The sequence below is a fragment of the Salmo trutta genome, chromosome 7, assembly GCF_901001165.1.
Source record: "Salmo trutta chromosome 7, fSalTru1.1, whole genome shotgun sequence".
NCBI classification, from domain to species: domain Eukaryota; kingdom Metazoa; phylum Chordata; class Actinopteri; order Salmoniformes; family Salmonidae; genus Salmo; species Salmo trutta.
In genome coordinates, this window is record NC_042963.1 from 38,635,229 (window position 1) to 38,652,653 (window position 17,425).

Consider the following 17,425-nt stretch of genomic DNA (forward strand, 5'->3'; position numbering starts at 1 on the left):
TCTGGTCTGACCTCAAACGAAGCAGCAGAGGGCCAAAGTAAACCCGGATATAAGCAGTGTCTGGGATGCCTGAGGGAAAGGCAACAAGCGTAAACGTTCACCGCCCTCCTCACTGTCTAAAGGCCCAATGACTAATCCCCTGATATTGCTCCATGATCTAAACCTGCATCCCTTTTCAACCGGCCAAACAGTCTAGCATTGTGTTGCTGTTCTTTGGGGCTTTTTTAATGACTTACTCATTGGCAATGTGTGTCCAGTGTTGAATCCTCTTCCTCCTAAGAACCACAGTGTTCCTCAGAACAAGACCTCACTGTTACAGTAGCATGGTTAGATGCATTTCTGCTCTGCATGTACGTTTTGTGTGTGATATACCTGGTGTGATGTTATTCCAGTCAGATCCACTCAGTAGGCACTACCTTATGGTATGCACGGAGGCAAGCCTTGTCTATAAAAGCATATTGATTTATATCATAGCTATAGGAGACTCATATCTATTGACCATGACAGTGCACTGAGTGAGTTGAACAGTTGAATTGATGTTGTTTTCAAATATATCTGGACCACTTTATAATGTGATGAAGTACATTTGATCTAGGATCCCTGCAGACTGTACACTGTATTTGTGCCTTGTGTGGCAGTACTGTGAAGCAAACCTGTGGCAATACTGCTCTCTCCTGGCAACAGCTGGAAATGTTAACCTTTTTTACTAAATCGCTCACCTCCCATCCTGCTCTGTTGGTTTAGTAAAGCAAATATCCCAGCTGATTTATGTAACTTTTCTTTTCTCTGTTCTACAAATAGTTATGTGTAACTTTATACCTGGATGGTTGGTGATTGATTGAATAGGTTGTTTTAATGATTCAGTATTTTAAATGTATTTTCTTTATTCAGGTGGAAGCATTTTATTCTTGATACAACATACATTTATAGAAATGCATTTCTAATGGCAATTTTCATGCTTTTTTTAATGAAAAGCCTCTCAGTGAAAGCAAAAGTGCTAAAACTGTTTATGTGAAATGTGGTGATTTTCAGAAATCTAACCCACTCTTTTTCCTGTCTGTCTCTGCAGGACTCCCAGACGGTAAACTGCCAGATCAGTGGTCCACGATGAGAGCGGAGAGATAATCGTGCAGAGAGCCGTCCTCCCATCTCTGTCGTTTGTGCCACTGGAAGCAGCATATTGTTCCAGACTCCCAGACTCGTCATGCTCCTGCTTCCCAGATAACGCCTCTGAGGACCAGGCCTGTACAGTACCTCTCGTCTGCACCATGGCAGGAGAGACTCAGCGCACGTATGCTGTCAAAAAGCTGGATGCTGAGTCCAAACTGAAGGATGAAGGCACTGCACTGGAGCAGTACGGCAGCAGTGAGAAAGCCACAAAAGAGTCTTCAGAGCACTTCTCAGGTGCGGGCGTGGAGGCGCGGACAATCCGCAGAGGAGCCAAGTTTGTAGACAAGGACAGGGACTATACTCAGCAGCGCGAGGCTGTGATCCGACCTCAGCAGGCGGGAAAAATTGACTTCAAGTCACTGCATAACCGGCCTAAGTTCTCCAGCAACAGGACGTGGCCCAGTGGTAAAGGCAGCCCCCAGTCCCCCAGTGGGAAGTGCCGGAGCAGAGACAAGGGCAAGCGGTCGGGGAAGTCTGAGCGCGGTAACCCACAGCAGCTGTACAGACTCAGCATCACCAATCCACGTTCCAACCCTACTATCGGTATTGCCTACCCACAGCAGAAGGTCTCGCCACCCAAGAAGATGGAGGCCAGCCGAAGCCCAGTTACGGGCAGCTACAGGTTCCACGTGCCAAGTATACCAGAGCGAGAGGCTGAGCTGCAGCAGGAGGAACTCAACTACAGCCGCTGCTTCCAGGAGACCTCTTCCAACCTCACCTCCCCAAGCTATACCTCACAGCTACTGGGAACCACAGGTGGGACGTCCACCCACCAACTCCCACCCCAGCAGCAGCAACCAGGCCCAATTGAGAACAATAATAACTCACAGCCAAGCAGCCAGCTGCTCTTCCCAGACTTTCAGTTGAGTGGCTCCAATGACTGGCAGTCTCCAGAGAGGACTTTTAACGGTGCTAACTATGGCATTTCCTCACAAAAATCCACTGTTCTCAAGGAGGCGAACAAGGCGAATGGTAGCTCTGTATCTTTTCTGTTTCAGTACGGATACAAGTTGTCGGAGGACTCAAACCCAGACCCTTTTGCCTTTGATCAGAACCCCCAATCCCAGGACTATATAGACCCCTCCTCTTTGGCTTCTTCCCAGGTGACTCATAACTCTTTTTCCTTTCAGCCATCTGGGGAGGGAAAGGAGGGGGTTCAGAATAACATTCAATTCAATAGTGACCAGCCAGAGGACAGATCTTCCTACCCCCATCCTCCACAGCTACCGAAGTACCTGCAAGCTCGACAAGGGGCGGCATCCTCTATGAACTGCCCCAGGGGCCTGAGTGAGGACTCGGCTAGTAGTGAGAGCTCTGGCTTCAGCTCCCAGCAGTCGGAGAAGGGTAAGAGTGCCCTGCCAGAGAGCATGGAAGTGTTCGGCCATAGGGATGCTGCCCTCGCTTCAGGAAGCAAGAGGAGCTGCCCCTCCAAAGACATTGCTGCTGACAGCCAGAGAACACTTATTAAAGGCAGTGTACACCATGCCAAAAATATTGCACAAGGTACAAGCTCCCAAATGCACTTTCCAAACAAAGCCTACAACAGCAGCCCTCCACTCAATAGTATCCACATGGGTTCAGTGCCTTTTGACAAAATAATCAACACCAAGGCCCATAGTAGCTTACCACACTCATGGGAGGGACTGAATAAGAACTTTTCACCAGCTGACCAAAACACTATGCCTTATCCTAATATGAATGATACGTTTCAGTTTCAGAACCAGCCAGATCAAAGGCCAAACACATCCAAAAGCGGTAGGATGCCATGGCAGCAGATAGGCCTCACTTCTGCCATGACGAACCAAAACAGGATTGAGTTGTCTAGGCAACTAAGCAACCAAAAGCTCACTTATTTGGTAGCACCCTCTGACTGGCAGGATGACACTAAATCACATAAGAATGGTTCACTGAAAAGCCCCAGCTCTTTCCAAAACAATAGACCTAGTAAAGGATTCTCAAACCCAAGGCAAGAGAGTATCAAACAGGGCTGCAGTACAATACCAAATTTTAAAGTTGAGACAAGTCACGCAAAGGTCTGTGAGTCCAAGAATAAGCCCATATATTTTGGAATGAACCAATCATTGCCTGGGGCATCATCAAGAACACATGGATATCCACCATTACAGGTCCCACCAATGGGGCTTATAAAGGTGTCACCATATGAATCTCCCTCACCCTCCCCAGTCCATAACCCAGCCTCTAGCAGCACATGTTCTTCACTCTCCCCAGCCTCAACAAGCCCTGTCAACCTCTCTGAGGACAGCCAAATATCAAAGACTGGGCATCCCCCTCCATTCTATCCCCAGCACCAAGTGAAGGCACAAGGACCTACAGATAACCTCAGCACTAACTCTCATCATTTCCACTCAGACGCCTCCCGTAACCTGCCTTACACCCCAGAGAGGGCAAAAGATGACATGATGAGCTACCTGCACGACAACGGACATCCAAAGCCTAATATGGATGGCAACAAGGGCTATATGGAGGGCTTTGGGGTGGAGCATCACCCACCTCCACCACCATACTCTGCACATCAACTGTTAGCTACGTCTTTAGCCACGGCAAACCTTGACCAACTGGACGTGCTTCTCACGTGCAAGCAGTGTGATCAGAACTTTACTAACCTGGCCGCATTCCTTGGCCATAAGCAATACTGTGGACAGCATGCATTTGCACAAAAGGTGGATGACACCAGAAGAACACCAGGAAGTTCAACACAGTTTCACAATGACATGATAAAAGCTTCATCCTCTGGGACCAGTTTATGTCAAAGTGTCTCCATGGCAAGGTGTCCATCTGACCTTCACCTGTCTCTGCTGGGGCTCAATAAGAACGGAGAACTCATGTCTGACAGTGAAATAAAAGGGGATTCTAAGGACGACCCCATGAAACTCAACCTGTTCTCTGGGGTAGGTAACCTTCCTGTCTCACTTCCTGATTTGGAGATAGAGGATGCAAAGTTAGATAGCCTAATCACTGAGGCTCTAAATGGACTGGGGTATCAGTCAGACAATGCAGAGATTGACAGCAGCTTCATTGATGCATTCGCAGATGATGACCTCAGCACTGTCAAAGTATCGTCGAACAGGCATACTCTAAAAACCAAAGACTCAATGGTCTTTGAGTGCAAAAGCAAACAATCTACTGAAGATGACAGGTCTCTGACACAAGGAAAATATATTTATGACTCAGACATTGAGAGCTTTGAGACAGACAGTAAGCACACAGAAAGCAAACTTGAGAAGACTTCTCTGAATTTTGAGCAGGAAGAGAAAATGAACATAAAAAAAGAAGTGTCTCATATAAATTCAAGGATCACCTCAGTGGAGAAACCGAGGGAGCAAGAAAATAAAGTGAAAGATATAAGAAAACAAAGTGAAGAGGAAAACATTAACACTCCAAGGTTCCTCTTATCCAGCAAATTTTCGGAACGTTGTGGAGTTCGAAATCTCCAGAATAGTTCTTTGTTGAGTGGCTCAACCTCTTCCCAAGTCTCCTCTGCAAACAGGAGTTCCCCAACCCAGAGGATTGCCGCAAGGGAGAGTAAAAGGAAAAGGACCGGTGCCGGTACCTGGAGCAAAGAACTCATCCACAAAATAGTTCAACAGAAAAACAAGTTAAACAAGCTCCATGTAAAAGGCACCAAAAACCTCCAATTCTCGCTGGTGATGGAGAGACTTACGCCCACGGTGCCAAACCCAATGTTTGGGGAGTATGACTATGTCTCAGACTCAGATGACGAGTGTGAGCCTGTGAAGATAGCAAGCCAAGGTCGCCTGAGCCAAAGTGGCCGCTGCAAGTACACCTACACAAAGGAGTGCAAATGGCGGGCTAGGAGTGACAGGGACAGTGCAGCATGGAGGCACGAGTCAAACGAGTGCTTTCAGGTGAAGAAAACTGAAGAAGTCTCCCTATCTCCAGAGAAACATGGCTCTAACCAGAGACTTGGGAGGAGAGGCAGCAGGTCATCCACAAGCAGTGAAGTCAGCACGTCTGTGAGTTTCTCCAGCGATAGCATTAATAGCCCCAAAAGCACTGATCACACAGACTCAGACTGGGAGAAAAGAGTGGAGATCAGGAGGAAAGACTCTTCCGAGCAGAGAACCTATGAGCGATCTCCACAAAAGATATGCAAAGAGACTAGCACCCAACTAGCACTGACATTCACCAAATCTACTAAGAGGTATAGTGCTGATAAGACTCTCCACTCTACTAACAAAGACAATTCAGTGGCCTCAAGGATCACTAACTCCCATATTGAAGATGTTGATCCAATATCAGCACTACCAAAGGTGAGGAGTTCAGTCAAAAACCTTGAGAAATGCAGAAGCACAGATGTGCCCTCAAGGGAGAAAGATGACTCATTTAGTAGAGAAACTGACACAATAGCAAGTTCTGACAAAAACACACCACTAAGGACAGCCAACAAGTCCTCCAAAGGGGAATCATTACATTTTCAATCTACTAGTTCTGATCTCAAATCACACCAGCTTCAATCATCACATCCTGCCACAAACAACAAGGAAGGACATTCTTATAATAAATTCAGAAAGCATGAAACAACCTCAAACGAAAAATCAGTACACAAAAGAATAGAAGAGCAATCTACACAGCCACATTCAAAGATATCAGACATTTCTACATTTGATGAACACAATGAGAGTGTCCATTCCATTAAAAACCCATTGACTTTCAACAATGAGGTAGTCCCCAAGTCCACACCTCTTTTCAGTGCACTGAAAGTGTGCCTGTCTCCAACTGAATTCCACGAGCCTCTGACGCAGAAAGAGACATCACATCTCATCCCATACCCCCTAGAGCAAGACCAGAGTCTTATGAAGTCTCCACTCTCATTTGACACATCGTCAATGTTCGGGGACCTCTCGGAGGCAGGATATGACAATGGCCTCTACACTGACGTTCCATTACACAAAGAAGGTTTCAACTCCTTAGATACCACCAATGACAAAAAGGAGGTGTTTACCTCATCATCCTTACTTTCTCCTTTCTTGGAACAGAGGGACTGGGGCCTAATGGTTGATTTCACCATGTTACCAGATGAAATATCCCAATACAAAGACAACTCTGATAAATCAAATGAAAAGAAATCAGATTACAACCATGTTCCTTTGTCTCTGCCAGATAAAATAATGGACTACAGGGCGCATCTCAACAGTTATGTGTCAGAAGATGATCTAGAGATAAAGAGGATTGTGACAGAGTTGGAAAATCAGCTCCAGACAGCCAAGCTGAGTAGTCCGCCACTTCTTACTGAGTCTCCAAAGCAGCTGAAGATGAGCAAATTCTGCCCACTGCGACTGGACCACAAATCTGAGAATGAAGACACTAGTCTGGATATGGGCTGCCCTGTGCAAAGCATGTCAAGTATGCCGTCTGACCCACATTCAGAGGTCTTTGCTGAGCCTGGACTACCATGGTCCAGTCCATTTGAGTTTGAGTTGATGGAGGGTCATCATACTCCAACCCATGCTGTACCCAGTATCCTTGAGCAGTTTAGCGAGATGGATGACTGTGAACACAGTATGATAACCACAACCTCAAATGCAGAGAAAGAGCAACTGCAACAGGATGACCACAAAGATGAAGGCATGGGTGTTGACAAGAGAACTGCCATAGAGAAATCTGAAGAGATTCTAGAGAGCAAGACCTATGCAGAAAACCTGACAAAAAGCCTGGAGGTGATATCAGATTCCATTTTCAAAAACGATCCCATCACACCTGAAGTGGAGGAGCCAAACCTCACCTCACCTAAGAGCCCAGAACACTTACTCAATGAAAGCCAAGCTCCATCTGCTGATGCTGCTGAGAGTAGAGATCATAATGAAAAGGTTATTCCTGATGAGGCGAACGTTGAATCCACACACTTCGAATTACAGCCTCCTCTCTCTGAAAACACAGAGCTCCCACCTGCTGTAAAAGAGATTGTTTCTCTGCAGCCAAGTGAGTCTATACCTTACAATGACAGTGGGTCAGAATTCCAAGACATGCCAATCAGGAACAAAGCCACTGAAGACAGTTGTGTTATAGAAACTGATTACTGCTCAAACACTGAAATGGATAATCCACCAATGAATAAGGAGACCAGTGAGAACCAGAAGCTTGTGGACTGTGGGGATGAAATCATTGAAGCCAAAAGGGCCCTCCTTGAGCATACAGAGCTTTCACATACTACCATTGATGAGCATCGAGAGCGTCCACATACTACCATTGATGAGCCTCCGGAGCTTCCACATACTACCATTGATGAGCCTCCAGAGCTTTCACATACTACCATTGATGAGCATCGAGAGCGTCCACATACTACCATTGATGAGCCTCCGGAGCTTCCACATACTACCATTGATGAGCATCGAGAGCGTCCACATACTACCATTGATGAGCATCGAGAGCGTCCACATACTACCATTGATGAGCCTCCAGAGCTTCCACATACTACCATTGATGAGCATACAGAGATTCTAGATACTTCCATTGATGAGCATAGAGGGCTTGTGGATACTTCCACTGATGAGCATATAAAGCTTCTAGATACTTCCACTAATGAGCATAGAGGGCTTCTAAATACATCCATTGATGAGCATACAGAGCTTCTAGACACTACCATTGATGAGCATCAGGAGCCAAAAGAGCTAGTGGAGGACATCAGTTGTAATACTAAGTATGTGAGCCAGTCCTCCAACGGTTCCAACCTAGCAGAGCAGGAAATGGATGATAACTTGGATAATATGCTTGAAGAGGTAGAAAATGCATCTGAGGGACAATCCATAGATGTCCAAAGTCACTCTGAGAGTGTATGTCCTTCGCCATCTGCAAATGAACAGGCAGAGGACAATACAGAGGAAGACAACATTGAATCTGACAGTACAATACAGGATGAGGTGATAAGCTGTACAGTTCATTTGAGGTGTAACACCCCTGAGAATGACATTGCCAATCAATCAACCCATGTCTTCATGGAGACTGTCACAGATAAGCTTTGCAGTGCACGGTTGATGGAAACCAATACAGATCATGGTAACCACAGCTCAACCTTTTCCAACATTGAGTCAGATGATGAAAGCACCATGTTGGTCATTGCTGAGCATGACAGTGACCTTGACAGTGATGCACACATGGAACATACACTTGAGGAAAAAGCAGAAACAGAAAAGGAACCTGAATGTGAGGCCAACCACAGGCAAATGGAAGAGATTCCAGATGTTGAAGACATTCAGGAACAAGTTCCTTTACATCTCATGGCATTTTCCCAGCACTCACCATGCAAAGAGGACTTGCAGATGGACGAAAGGCTGGATAATATTCCAGATGATGCTCCTCCATCCAGTCCTGTTCTACCAGCTTCTCCACACACACCTGTGGTGAACCCTGACACACAAGAACAATCACAGCCAATCACATGCAATAATATGGATACTATCCCAGCCTCAATCCATGACACACAATCTCTTAAGGAGGAAAACTGTGCTGACCTAAATGCCAAAGAAGCACTGCATATTGATAACCCATTGACCATAAGAGCTGAGATGGAGTACTCTTTAGGAAGTCCTCCTCAACTGGACTTGGGAATCACAGAGGGTAAAATCTCTAGCACTGAAGCCTGCATTCCCTCTCCCCTACCCTTGACCATTGCAGCAGAGCCATCTGAAGCAATGGAGGCCCTTATGAAGAGAGTCTCCGTATCACTGTATGATTTCAAACTAAGCCCACTGAACTACAATTACATTCCAGATGAGCCTCCACAACTGAGTCAGTTTGATTACACTCCTATCTCCCCAGCCAACGTGGATAAGGATGAGCCAGCCATCAAGCAGAGGCCCAAGGATGACTGTGAACCTTGTGATCTAAGTGATGATATGTCATTGACGTCAGACAAAACAATGTGTGACATTGATCTAAGCGATGACACGGCATTGACGTCAGACAAAAGAATGTGTGACATGTACACAGAGTCACCTATGAGTCCACACCATACAGCCAAGCTAAGTCCACCAGATGAATCTTTGAACAAGAGCAGCATCCAAAATGACATAACATTTCCATTAATTTTATTGGTTCTCCCTTCTCAGAGCACTGCTCAGTCCATTAGCGATATAAAGGAGGATTTGGACGTTTGCCCGGTTCCCCTTCAAACTATTGACTATTTGGACTTACATGTTGACTTGCTAAAGAGAGTGGATCGAGAGGTGCTGCCAGAAGTCCAAGATATCAATGAGGTCCATAGTGAGCAGAACACCCGTCCTTTGATAAAGGAAATCTCAGATGATCAGCTCACTCCCAAACCACTGATGATCTGTGAGAATGAGCCAACCCCATTACCATCAGACCAAATAGACTCTCTAACAGTGGAGGAAGGTCAGTGCTCAGCAACCCACAAGCAAGAGGAAGAAACCATGCAGAAAAAGACAAATCTGTGTGAGATATGCGCCATGTTTTTCCGGACGGTGCCAGGATTAAAGAGACACAAGGCCATGAAACATTTGATCAGGACTGAAAGAAGCCCAAATCATCAAGGGAGCCAAACATCCCACTCTATAGAAACAGAACATAAAGATGATCTAGAGCTCCTGGTTCCACAGACCTGTTTGCAAACAGAAAGCAATGATGTCTCTGACAATCACTGCCCTGAGACAAGTAATAGCTCCTTCATAACCAAACAAGGAGAAACAGATGTAATCCTGGGGGACACCACAGGTGAAACAAATATGGCAATGTCAGTTGATGACATAGTTCAGCAAATGCCTCCTCAGTTGACAAAAGCCAAGAAAAGCTACAAACCACAGGAGAACAAAAACAATGAGGTAAACGAGAAAACAGACATATTACAGGCAATTAGTCCTGAATTCCAAACCCGGCTAAAGCAAGAATACTGCAAGTCACCTGAGAAACAAGACATAACCAATTCTAGTGTTAAACACAAAGTTACAGAGCAACAGGAAGTCCCATTTGCTGTAACAAGTAACAGTGGCATTGAACAGATACCCATGTCTCCAATAAAGGTTACAAATCTGCTCAACCAAGATATGGACTTGATTCAAAGCAACACTGGTACAGAAGAGGGGAAAGGCACACATTTGTCAGAGATCGTCAATGGCCTAGCAGAAGTTAGTATGGATGTTGGAAGCGATTATGGAGTATCTGTAAGTGAGGCTATTAGTAGGGAGTATGATACATCTAGAGAGAATTTGTATGACACAAAAGAGGCAGGTGAGCAACAGACTTCAGACCAGAGTCTTTCCACAGAGATACTGGAAGATGTTGCAGTAAAGATTGAATGTGAGAAAAACAGTTGCCCAACAGATGAGGTGAAGCTCACCTGTTTTAAATCTTCTCCTGCAAGCCCTCCTGGACTAATCCCTAATTTGAATGCTTTCCTTGATGATGAAAGCACATTCTCACAGTTATTCCCCTCTAGAAACGTTGAACTGAAAAGGAAAAAGTGTGCAAAGGTTTATGGCAAGAAGAATAAGAAGCAGAAACTATCACCCGATTCATCATTAGTTCAAGACCATCCCCCTCCTGACCTGTATCTGGAAAAGAAAGATGACTATAGAGAAAATCAGTTGGACCTAACGTTTGTCAACAATCAAAATGAACCTTGTAAATATGAAACGATATCCATTGATGATGCTATCATGTTGAACATGTGTCATAATAGCACTTTAAAGTGTGATTCCAAGAAAGTATGTAACCTGAAACGAGACACAACAGATCACAAAGACATTCATGAGAATACTGTGAAGCATGGCAGTGACTTCCTGTGCCCACCTGAGAGCACTATCGACAAAGCATCATTGGCATGGAGTGCCTCCAACGACCTTATTACAGATGCTGTGATCTCCTCTGACCCAACTTCCTGTAAAGCAGAAGTCCCAACCCCACAACATCCTCTTCCTATCATAGCCCCTTCTGCACCTTATCCCGAAGAGCCATGTGCTACAGAAAATGTGTCTCCTTTCCACAGCATTGACATCCCAAACCTCAATACCAAATTCCAGCTACCCGAAATTCAATTATTTGACTCCATCAAGGACATCCCATTAGCTGGACCCATTGGCACTGATGATGCACAGACCAGAGACACTGCAAAGCCCAAGAAGCTCACAGAGCGCAGAGGAAGAAAACGACAAGAGGGCGGCTTAAAGATCAAGGAAAAACATTACAAGTGCAAGGTGTGCTTCACCTGGTTCCTAACCCTGGGGGAGCTTAACTTCCACAAGCTATCCCACAACCCCTCTCCACCTCCCACCTGCTACATGTGTGTCCAGCGCAAGTTCAGCTCCCGGGAGCAGCTGAGGGACCACCTGAGGGAGAAACACGCCAAGAACAAGGCCGGCATCTGGACCTGTGGTATGTGCCTGAAGGAGATATCGGATGTGTGGATGTACAATGAGCACTTACGGGAGCATGCCACGCAGTTTGCCCGCAAGGGCCAGTCACACAGCGCTATCCTGGGGAGTCTGCCAGGCTCTGGCATGCAGGAGTCAGCTGTGAAGAACTTTATCACTTCCATCATGCAACGCCGCCCTAGCAAGGCCAGCAGAGAGTCTAATAAGGTCTCCAACAAGGAGAAACCAGCCACAGTAGAAACCACTGGGCAGGAGGGGAAAACTACAGAGGTAGCTCAGCCCAAAGTTGTCAAGCCTAAAGGGAACATTGAAAAAGTGGGGAAATCTAGCATGCTGACACCAGTTGAGGTTCTGCACAAAACAGAGATGGCGCCAAAGAATGTGGAGATGCACCCCAACTGTAAAGACCCCTCAAGAGACTGCCACCACTGTGGCAAGCAGTTCCCCAAACCCTTCAAGCTTCAGAGACATCTGGTTGTGCACAACTTAAATAAGATTTTCCTGTGCCACAAATGCCCAGTGACCTACCAGGAGCCACAGGAACTAAAAGAGCATCTGAAAAGTGAGCATGAGGAGGTGGATGAGCTTGACTCAAAGCATACAACCCTCTACACCTGTGAGCTGTGTGCAGACGTCATGCATGTGATCAAGAAATCTTTCATCTGTAGCACCTGCAACTACACCTTCTCTAAGAAAGAGCAGTTTGACCGACACATGGAAAAGCACTTGTCAGGAGGGAATAAGATCTTCAAGTTCAGAGGAGTTCTCAGACCTATCAAAACATCTGCCTCCAAAGAGAACGATGAATGTGAATTGCCAGCAAGCAAAAAGAGAAAGATTCTCACTGACAATCTACAAGAGAACAGCTCTGACAGTGGCATCTTTAGCATAGCCTCACTGCACTTAAATCGGAGTGCTGAGATGCCAGTTCTGAAACCCTCTATACACACAACAGAGGGCTCTACACAGACCAGGGCAGGTGAATATCACACTGAAAATGATGCCATTGTGAAGACTGAGGAAATGGCTGAGGAATACACCGACATGCTGTTAGAGCTGGAGCATTGTACGTTTCACCTGGGCTCTGAAGGTCTCTCCACTGCTACACCCAAAACAGAGGACATTATTCCCAGTCCTTCATCAAAGCTGCCTGTTAGAGACATTGGTGAGGCGGATGGCAAATCATTCACAGATCCATGTGATGTGAAGGAAGAGGACAATCCACTTGACAGCAATACAACTGAAGAGAAGAGGGAGTGTTTCGCAGATGATACGCAGAGCACTCCGGAGAGCAGCACACAGACTAGCACTGCAGAAGCTGAAGGGAAGAAGATACAGAGGAGCGATGCCACGGCATCGGATGAGGAGTTGTATGTTAGCTCAAAGACACCCTATTCACATGACCTCCACCATCCTCCTACAAAGCATAAGGCATCTACCATTGTGATGTACCAAATGAGGGAAGATGAGCAAGGGCAACAGTCAACCAGCACTCACAGCCATGACAACAAGCAAAAGGACAAAGCCTCCACACCCAAGCCCAGTGAAAGCATTAATAAACACAGCTCCAACAACAGCCCCAAGGCCATGGAGTCAACACCAGTCCACCACACCAAGCTCACTTCCCAGAGCTCGGCTTCCAGCGAGGACAAAGACTCTGTGAGAAAAGAACAGAAGAAGAGAAAGGAGATGAGGTCACCTCACAGATTACAGAGGGTCTCCTCTCCTGCCACACGGGAGAACCTTGGTGTCGACGTCAAGGCCAGAAATAAGTTCCGACCTAGCAAGTGCGAGAGTCCGGCGGTTCACAGGAAATCAGACGGCCCCAGCGACTACCCGGTGCTCTCTTCCGTTAGAGATGATGTGGTCAGCAACAAAATAGTCTCTAAGCACAAAACATCAGGGAGTTTAGGCCTTCAACCAAAGAGAAGCTTCCTCGATAATTGCACACCAAAGAAAGCCGAGATCGTGCATCATTTTAATGGGGATTACAAAGCCAAAAAGGGGACTCTTGGACGGGCTCTTCATTCCCCAGTTTCTAAAGTGTCAGCGCCTCCTATGAACAATTCCTTGAATAAGTCTAGGCCAAGGACAGGGGTGAGGTCCATGGAGAGCCACTCCTATAGGACAGCAGAGTCTCAGAACAACCTCCTGAGCCAGCTGTTTGGCCAAAAGCTCACCAGCTTTAAGATTCCTTTGAGGAAGGACACTTCAGAATCAATAAACTGAGTGTGGGGGGGTCTGTAGGGAAAAAAACTAAAAGACTGAAAAGACATTTCATGACCATGAATGAGATTGCATGGATCTCCTCTGTGAAATGTTTGTCTAAATACTTATGTTGTCACTTTATGTCTTCTTCTCTTGTAAATGTGAGGACTAATGGCAGAGATGATTTTATGAATCTAGAATGAAATGGCTAGTAGGGCAAATCATTGACTAATTCCTGCTATTCTTATGTTGAACATTATCTTTTTCAGAGATTATATTTCATTAGAAAAATGAAAGAAAAAAATTATACTTGAAAATAAAACCTTACTTTTAATAATATTTCAAAATAATGCATGAAAGTTTCACAATCACAAAGTGTTCATAGAGGATATTGTTTTTTTTAATGCAACAGGACCAAATTTCATCCCAACTGATTTAAACTATGTCAGTGCACCTTTTGTGTATGCTTCTCAAAAAATTACTCCTTTTGTATTATTTTTACCTTACTGTACTGCATTGACATTCATTGTATTAGCCTTTGTATAAACATTAACTGGTGCTATGTTATTTGTCATTGTAATGTGAACGCCAATGTCCTCTATCTGAAGGGAACATGAAATCTGTAGCCAACTGTTTGTGCTGATTCTCTGTAGTTTCTTTAAAAAAATTGTAAAACGACTGTGTAAAACCTCCTCCAACAAAGTATTCATCTGTAGGTCTTTAGGAAAGGAAATTAGGAAAGCTTCCATCTGTACGAACTCAGGTGCATCCAAGGACTATTCACAGTCCTGAGACCTGTTTTAGGAGCTCCTCCCATGCACTGATACTACCACACACAAAACACACACTCAGTCCTCCGTGTCTGTCCTCCAACTGTTTAATTATGAATATTATTTACTAGCACAAAAAAGGTGCTTTATCTTGTTTATATGTATCTTATATAGTATGTTGTTGTAGGTAGATGATTTCCTGGTGCAATGCTCAATGTTAAAGTTTTATTTTAATAATGTGCAACAGAATCAAAGTGGGAGAGAAAGAGAGAAAAGAAATGGAAATACAATGCCTCTTGTATGGTAAAATGGTTCACTTAGTGCCTCTTTTAAAGTGGTTATTAAAAATCTGCATTGGTCTCTCCTTGCTTGTTTCTTCCTTTGGTTTATGACGTATTTAGAAAATTTTCCAACATCCATCTCTGGAGACCGCTGCTGTCACCAACGCATCAGAAATTGGAAACAGGAAAGGCCGTTTGTGCCTGGAAGCAAAATCAGGTGCACTGACAACCATAACAGCGTCTGACTCCCTCTTCTCTGAGCACTTCGATGAGCTAACTCGTTATCTGAAGGATGAGCACAAATGTAGCTTAACTTCAGGGAACATGAAATCAGAAGCAGGAAACATTAATCAAACCATATGTACCAGGCGTGTGGGACGGGCCAACTAGGACTGGATCACTTCCATCTTTTTTTATGTAGCTCTCTCGCCGTGTGTTAAGTGGCTTCTATCCCTACATGAGCCCATTCTGTCATCACATAGGAATAAAAAGCCATAGGACACAGCGGCAGATAGGCTGAGAGGGACACAGGGGCGGGGTGGAGAGGGGCTCCTCTGACCTCCTCACGTCATCCACGGAATTACCCAGCAACCTGAGAGTGTAGAGGGAACGAGAGAATCATGATAGATAGATGGAGGGCAGGAAGGTAGATAGACAAGAAAAGTGAGAGGTTATTTTCTCATTCAAGGACCTCCAGCTCAAGGAGCTAGCTTTTGGGGAACACAATAGAAATGCTTCTGAGCAATTTAAAGAGGCTGTGGTTTTCTCACACACCATTATGTGTCCCAGAGGAGAATGTGATGAATTTACCATCGTAGACATTCAGAACGTAAGGAGTAAGAGCAGGAAGGTCAGTGTGTTTAGATGGATTGCAATCCATTGTCTATGGGTATGCGTCCCTATTGTAAGTGGACTGTTAACATTCATCCAATGGGATTCTCAGTTGGTCAGTGAGTCATATGAACTCAATCAGTGCTCCTCTCAACGTTCCTTCTTTGCTTTGCAGGTGGTCCATTCAAAACATAACAATATGCTCTATCTTAAAATAGCATTAAAATCCTGCAAAGTCAGGATGCCGAGTAATTCATTCTCTATGTGTAGGTGTATCCAAAGGTTAATAAGAAATGATCCACACAAAAACATGAATTATATTGAATGTCAAAATTGTACACATCACGACTTGAGTAATTTAACAGACGAAGACAGATGAAAACTATATTCAAGGAAATGTGTTTGTCAAAGTGAGCTGTCAAAATTGTAACAGCGGGACACTGACATGCGTCATACTCTGCTGTTATTTTTGTCAGTCTGTATTTACCTCAGTGTATATGTAAATACAATATACTTACTCACTGTATTACCTCTTTGGATTCATTGGACTCATTAGGCATCTACAGGTATCCTCTGTATCATCTGTGGGTCGATAAACACACAATTAAAAGGAATCCAAGTACTTTTCATCACAATTTAGCCTAGAAACGTGTCAAATAGAATGTGCAAGCACCACACCCCCTGTTGTCAGGCTTCCTGGTATCATCTGAACTAGGAGGGAAGGGAATTCTCCAGAGGCGCAGTCAGGCAGGAGCGCTTTGCACTTTGAAGTAGAGTGACATTATCAGTAAGTCATGGCCTTGAAATAGCATGGTATTTCTCTCTCTGTCTCTCGCTCGCTCAGTCTTTCCCTTTCTCATTTGATCTGCCACTCTCCTTCTTTCTCCCTACCTTTCTCTATCTCCCTTACTATGTCATTCTCTCTACCTCTCCCAACTCTCTTGATCTCCCTTTCTCTCTACTGTAGCTCTCTTCTTCACTCATTCTCCCCCTTCTCCTCCTCTTGCCCCACTCCCTTTCTCCTCCTCTTTTCCTTTCTCTCTCCTAATCCTTTCTTCTCACACTCACCTCGCTTTTATCTCTCTTTCCCTCTCTCTATCTCTCCCTCCTCTCCTACCCTCTCTATCTCTCCCTCCTCTCCTACCCTCTCTATCTCTCCCTCCTCTCCTACCCTCTCTATCTCTCCCTCCTCTCCTACCCTCTCTATCGCTCCTCCTCTCCTACCCTCTCTATCTCTCCCTCCTCTCCTACCCTCTCTATCGCTCCCTCCTCTCCTACCCTCTGTATCTCTCCCTCCTCTCCTACCCTCTCTATCTCTCCCTCCTCTCCTACCCTCTCTATCTCTCCCTCCTCTCCTACCCTCTCTATCTCTCCCTCCTCTCCTACCCTCTCTATCTCTCCCTCCTCTCCTACCCTCTCTATCTCTCCCTCCTCTCCTACCCTCTGTATCTCTCCCTCCTCTCCTACCCTCTCTATCTCTCCCTCCTCTCCTACCCCCTCTCTAATCTCTCCCTCCTCTCCTACCCTCTCTATCTCTCCCTCCTCTCCTACCCTCTCTATCTCTCCCTCCATCTCCTAACCCTCTCTATCTCGCTCCCTCCTCTCCTAACCCTCTGTATCTCTCCATCCTACTTCCTAACCCTCCTATATCGCTCTCCCTCCTCTCTACCCTCTCTATCTCTCTCCCCTCCTCTCCTACATCCTCCTCTCTTCATCTCTCCCTCCTCTCCTACCCTCTCTATCTCTCCCTCCGCCCCTACCCTCTCTATCTCTATCTCCTCCTCTCCTAGCTCCTACC

General features: G+C 45.4%; 1 protein-coding gene across 1 annotated transcript; it reads left to right on the top strand.

The window, feature by feature from the left end:
- Positions 1-1,067: 1,067 nt before the first annotated feature.
- Positions 1,068-14,879, top strand: LOC115197359 (uncharacterized). Its single transcript, XM_029758784.1, has 2 exons — positions 1,068-7,356; positions 7,456-14,879. Exons 1-2 carry the CDS (start codon positions 1,269-1,271, stop codon positions 13,764-13,766), a joined length of 12,399 nt encoding a protein of 4,132 aa, XP_029614644.1. The 5' UTR covers positions 1,068-1,268; the 3' UTR covers positions 13,767-14,879.
- Positions 14,880-17,425: the final 2,546 nt, after the last annotated feature.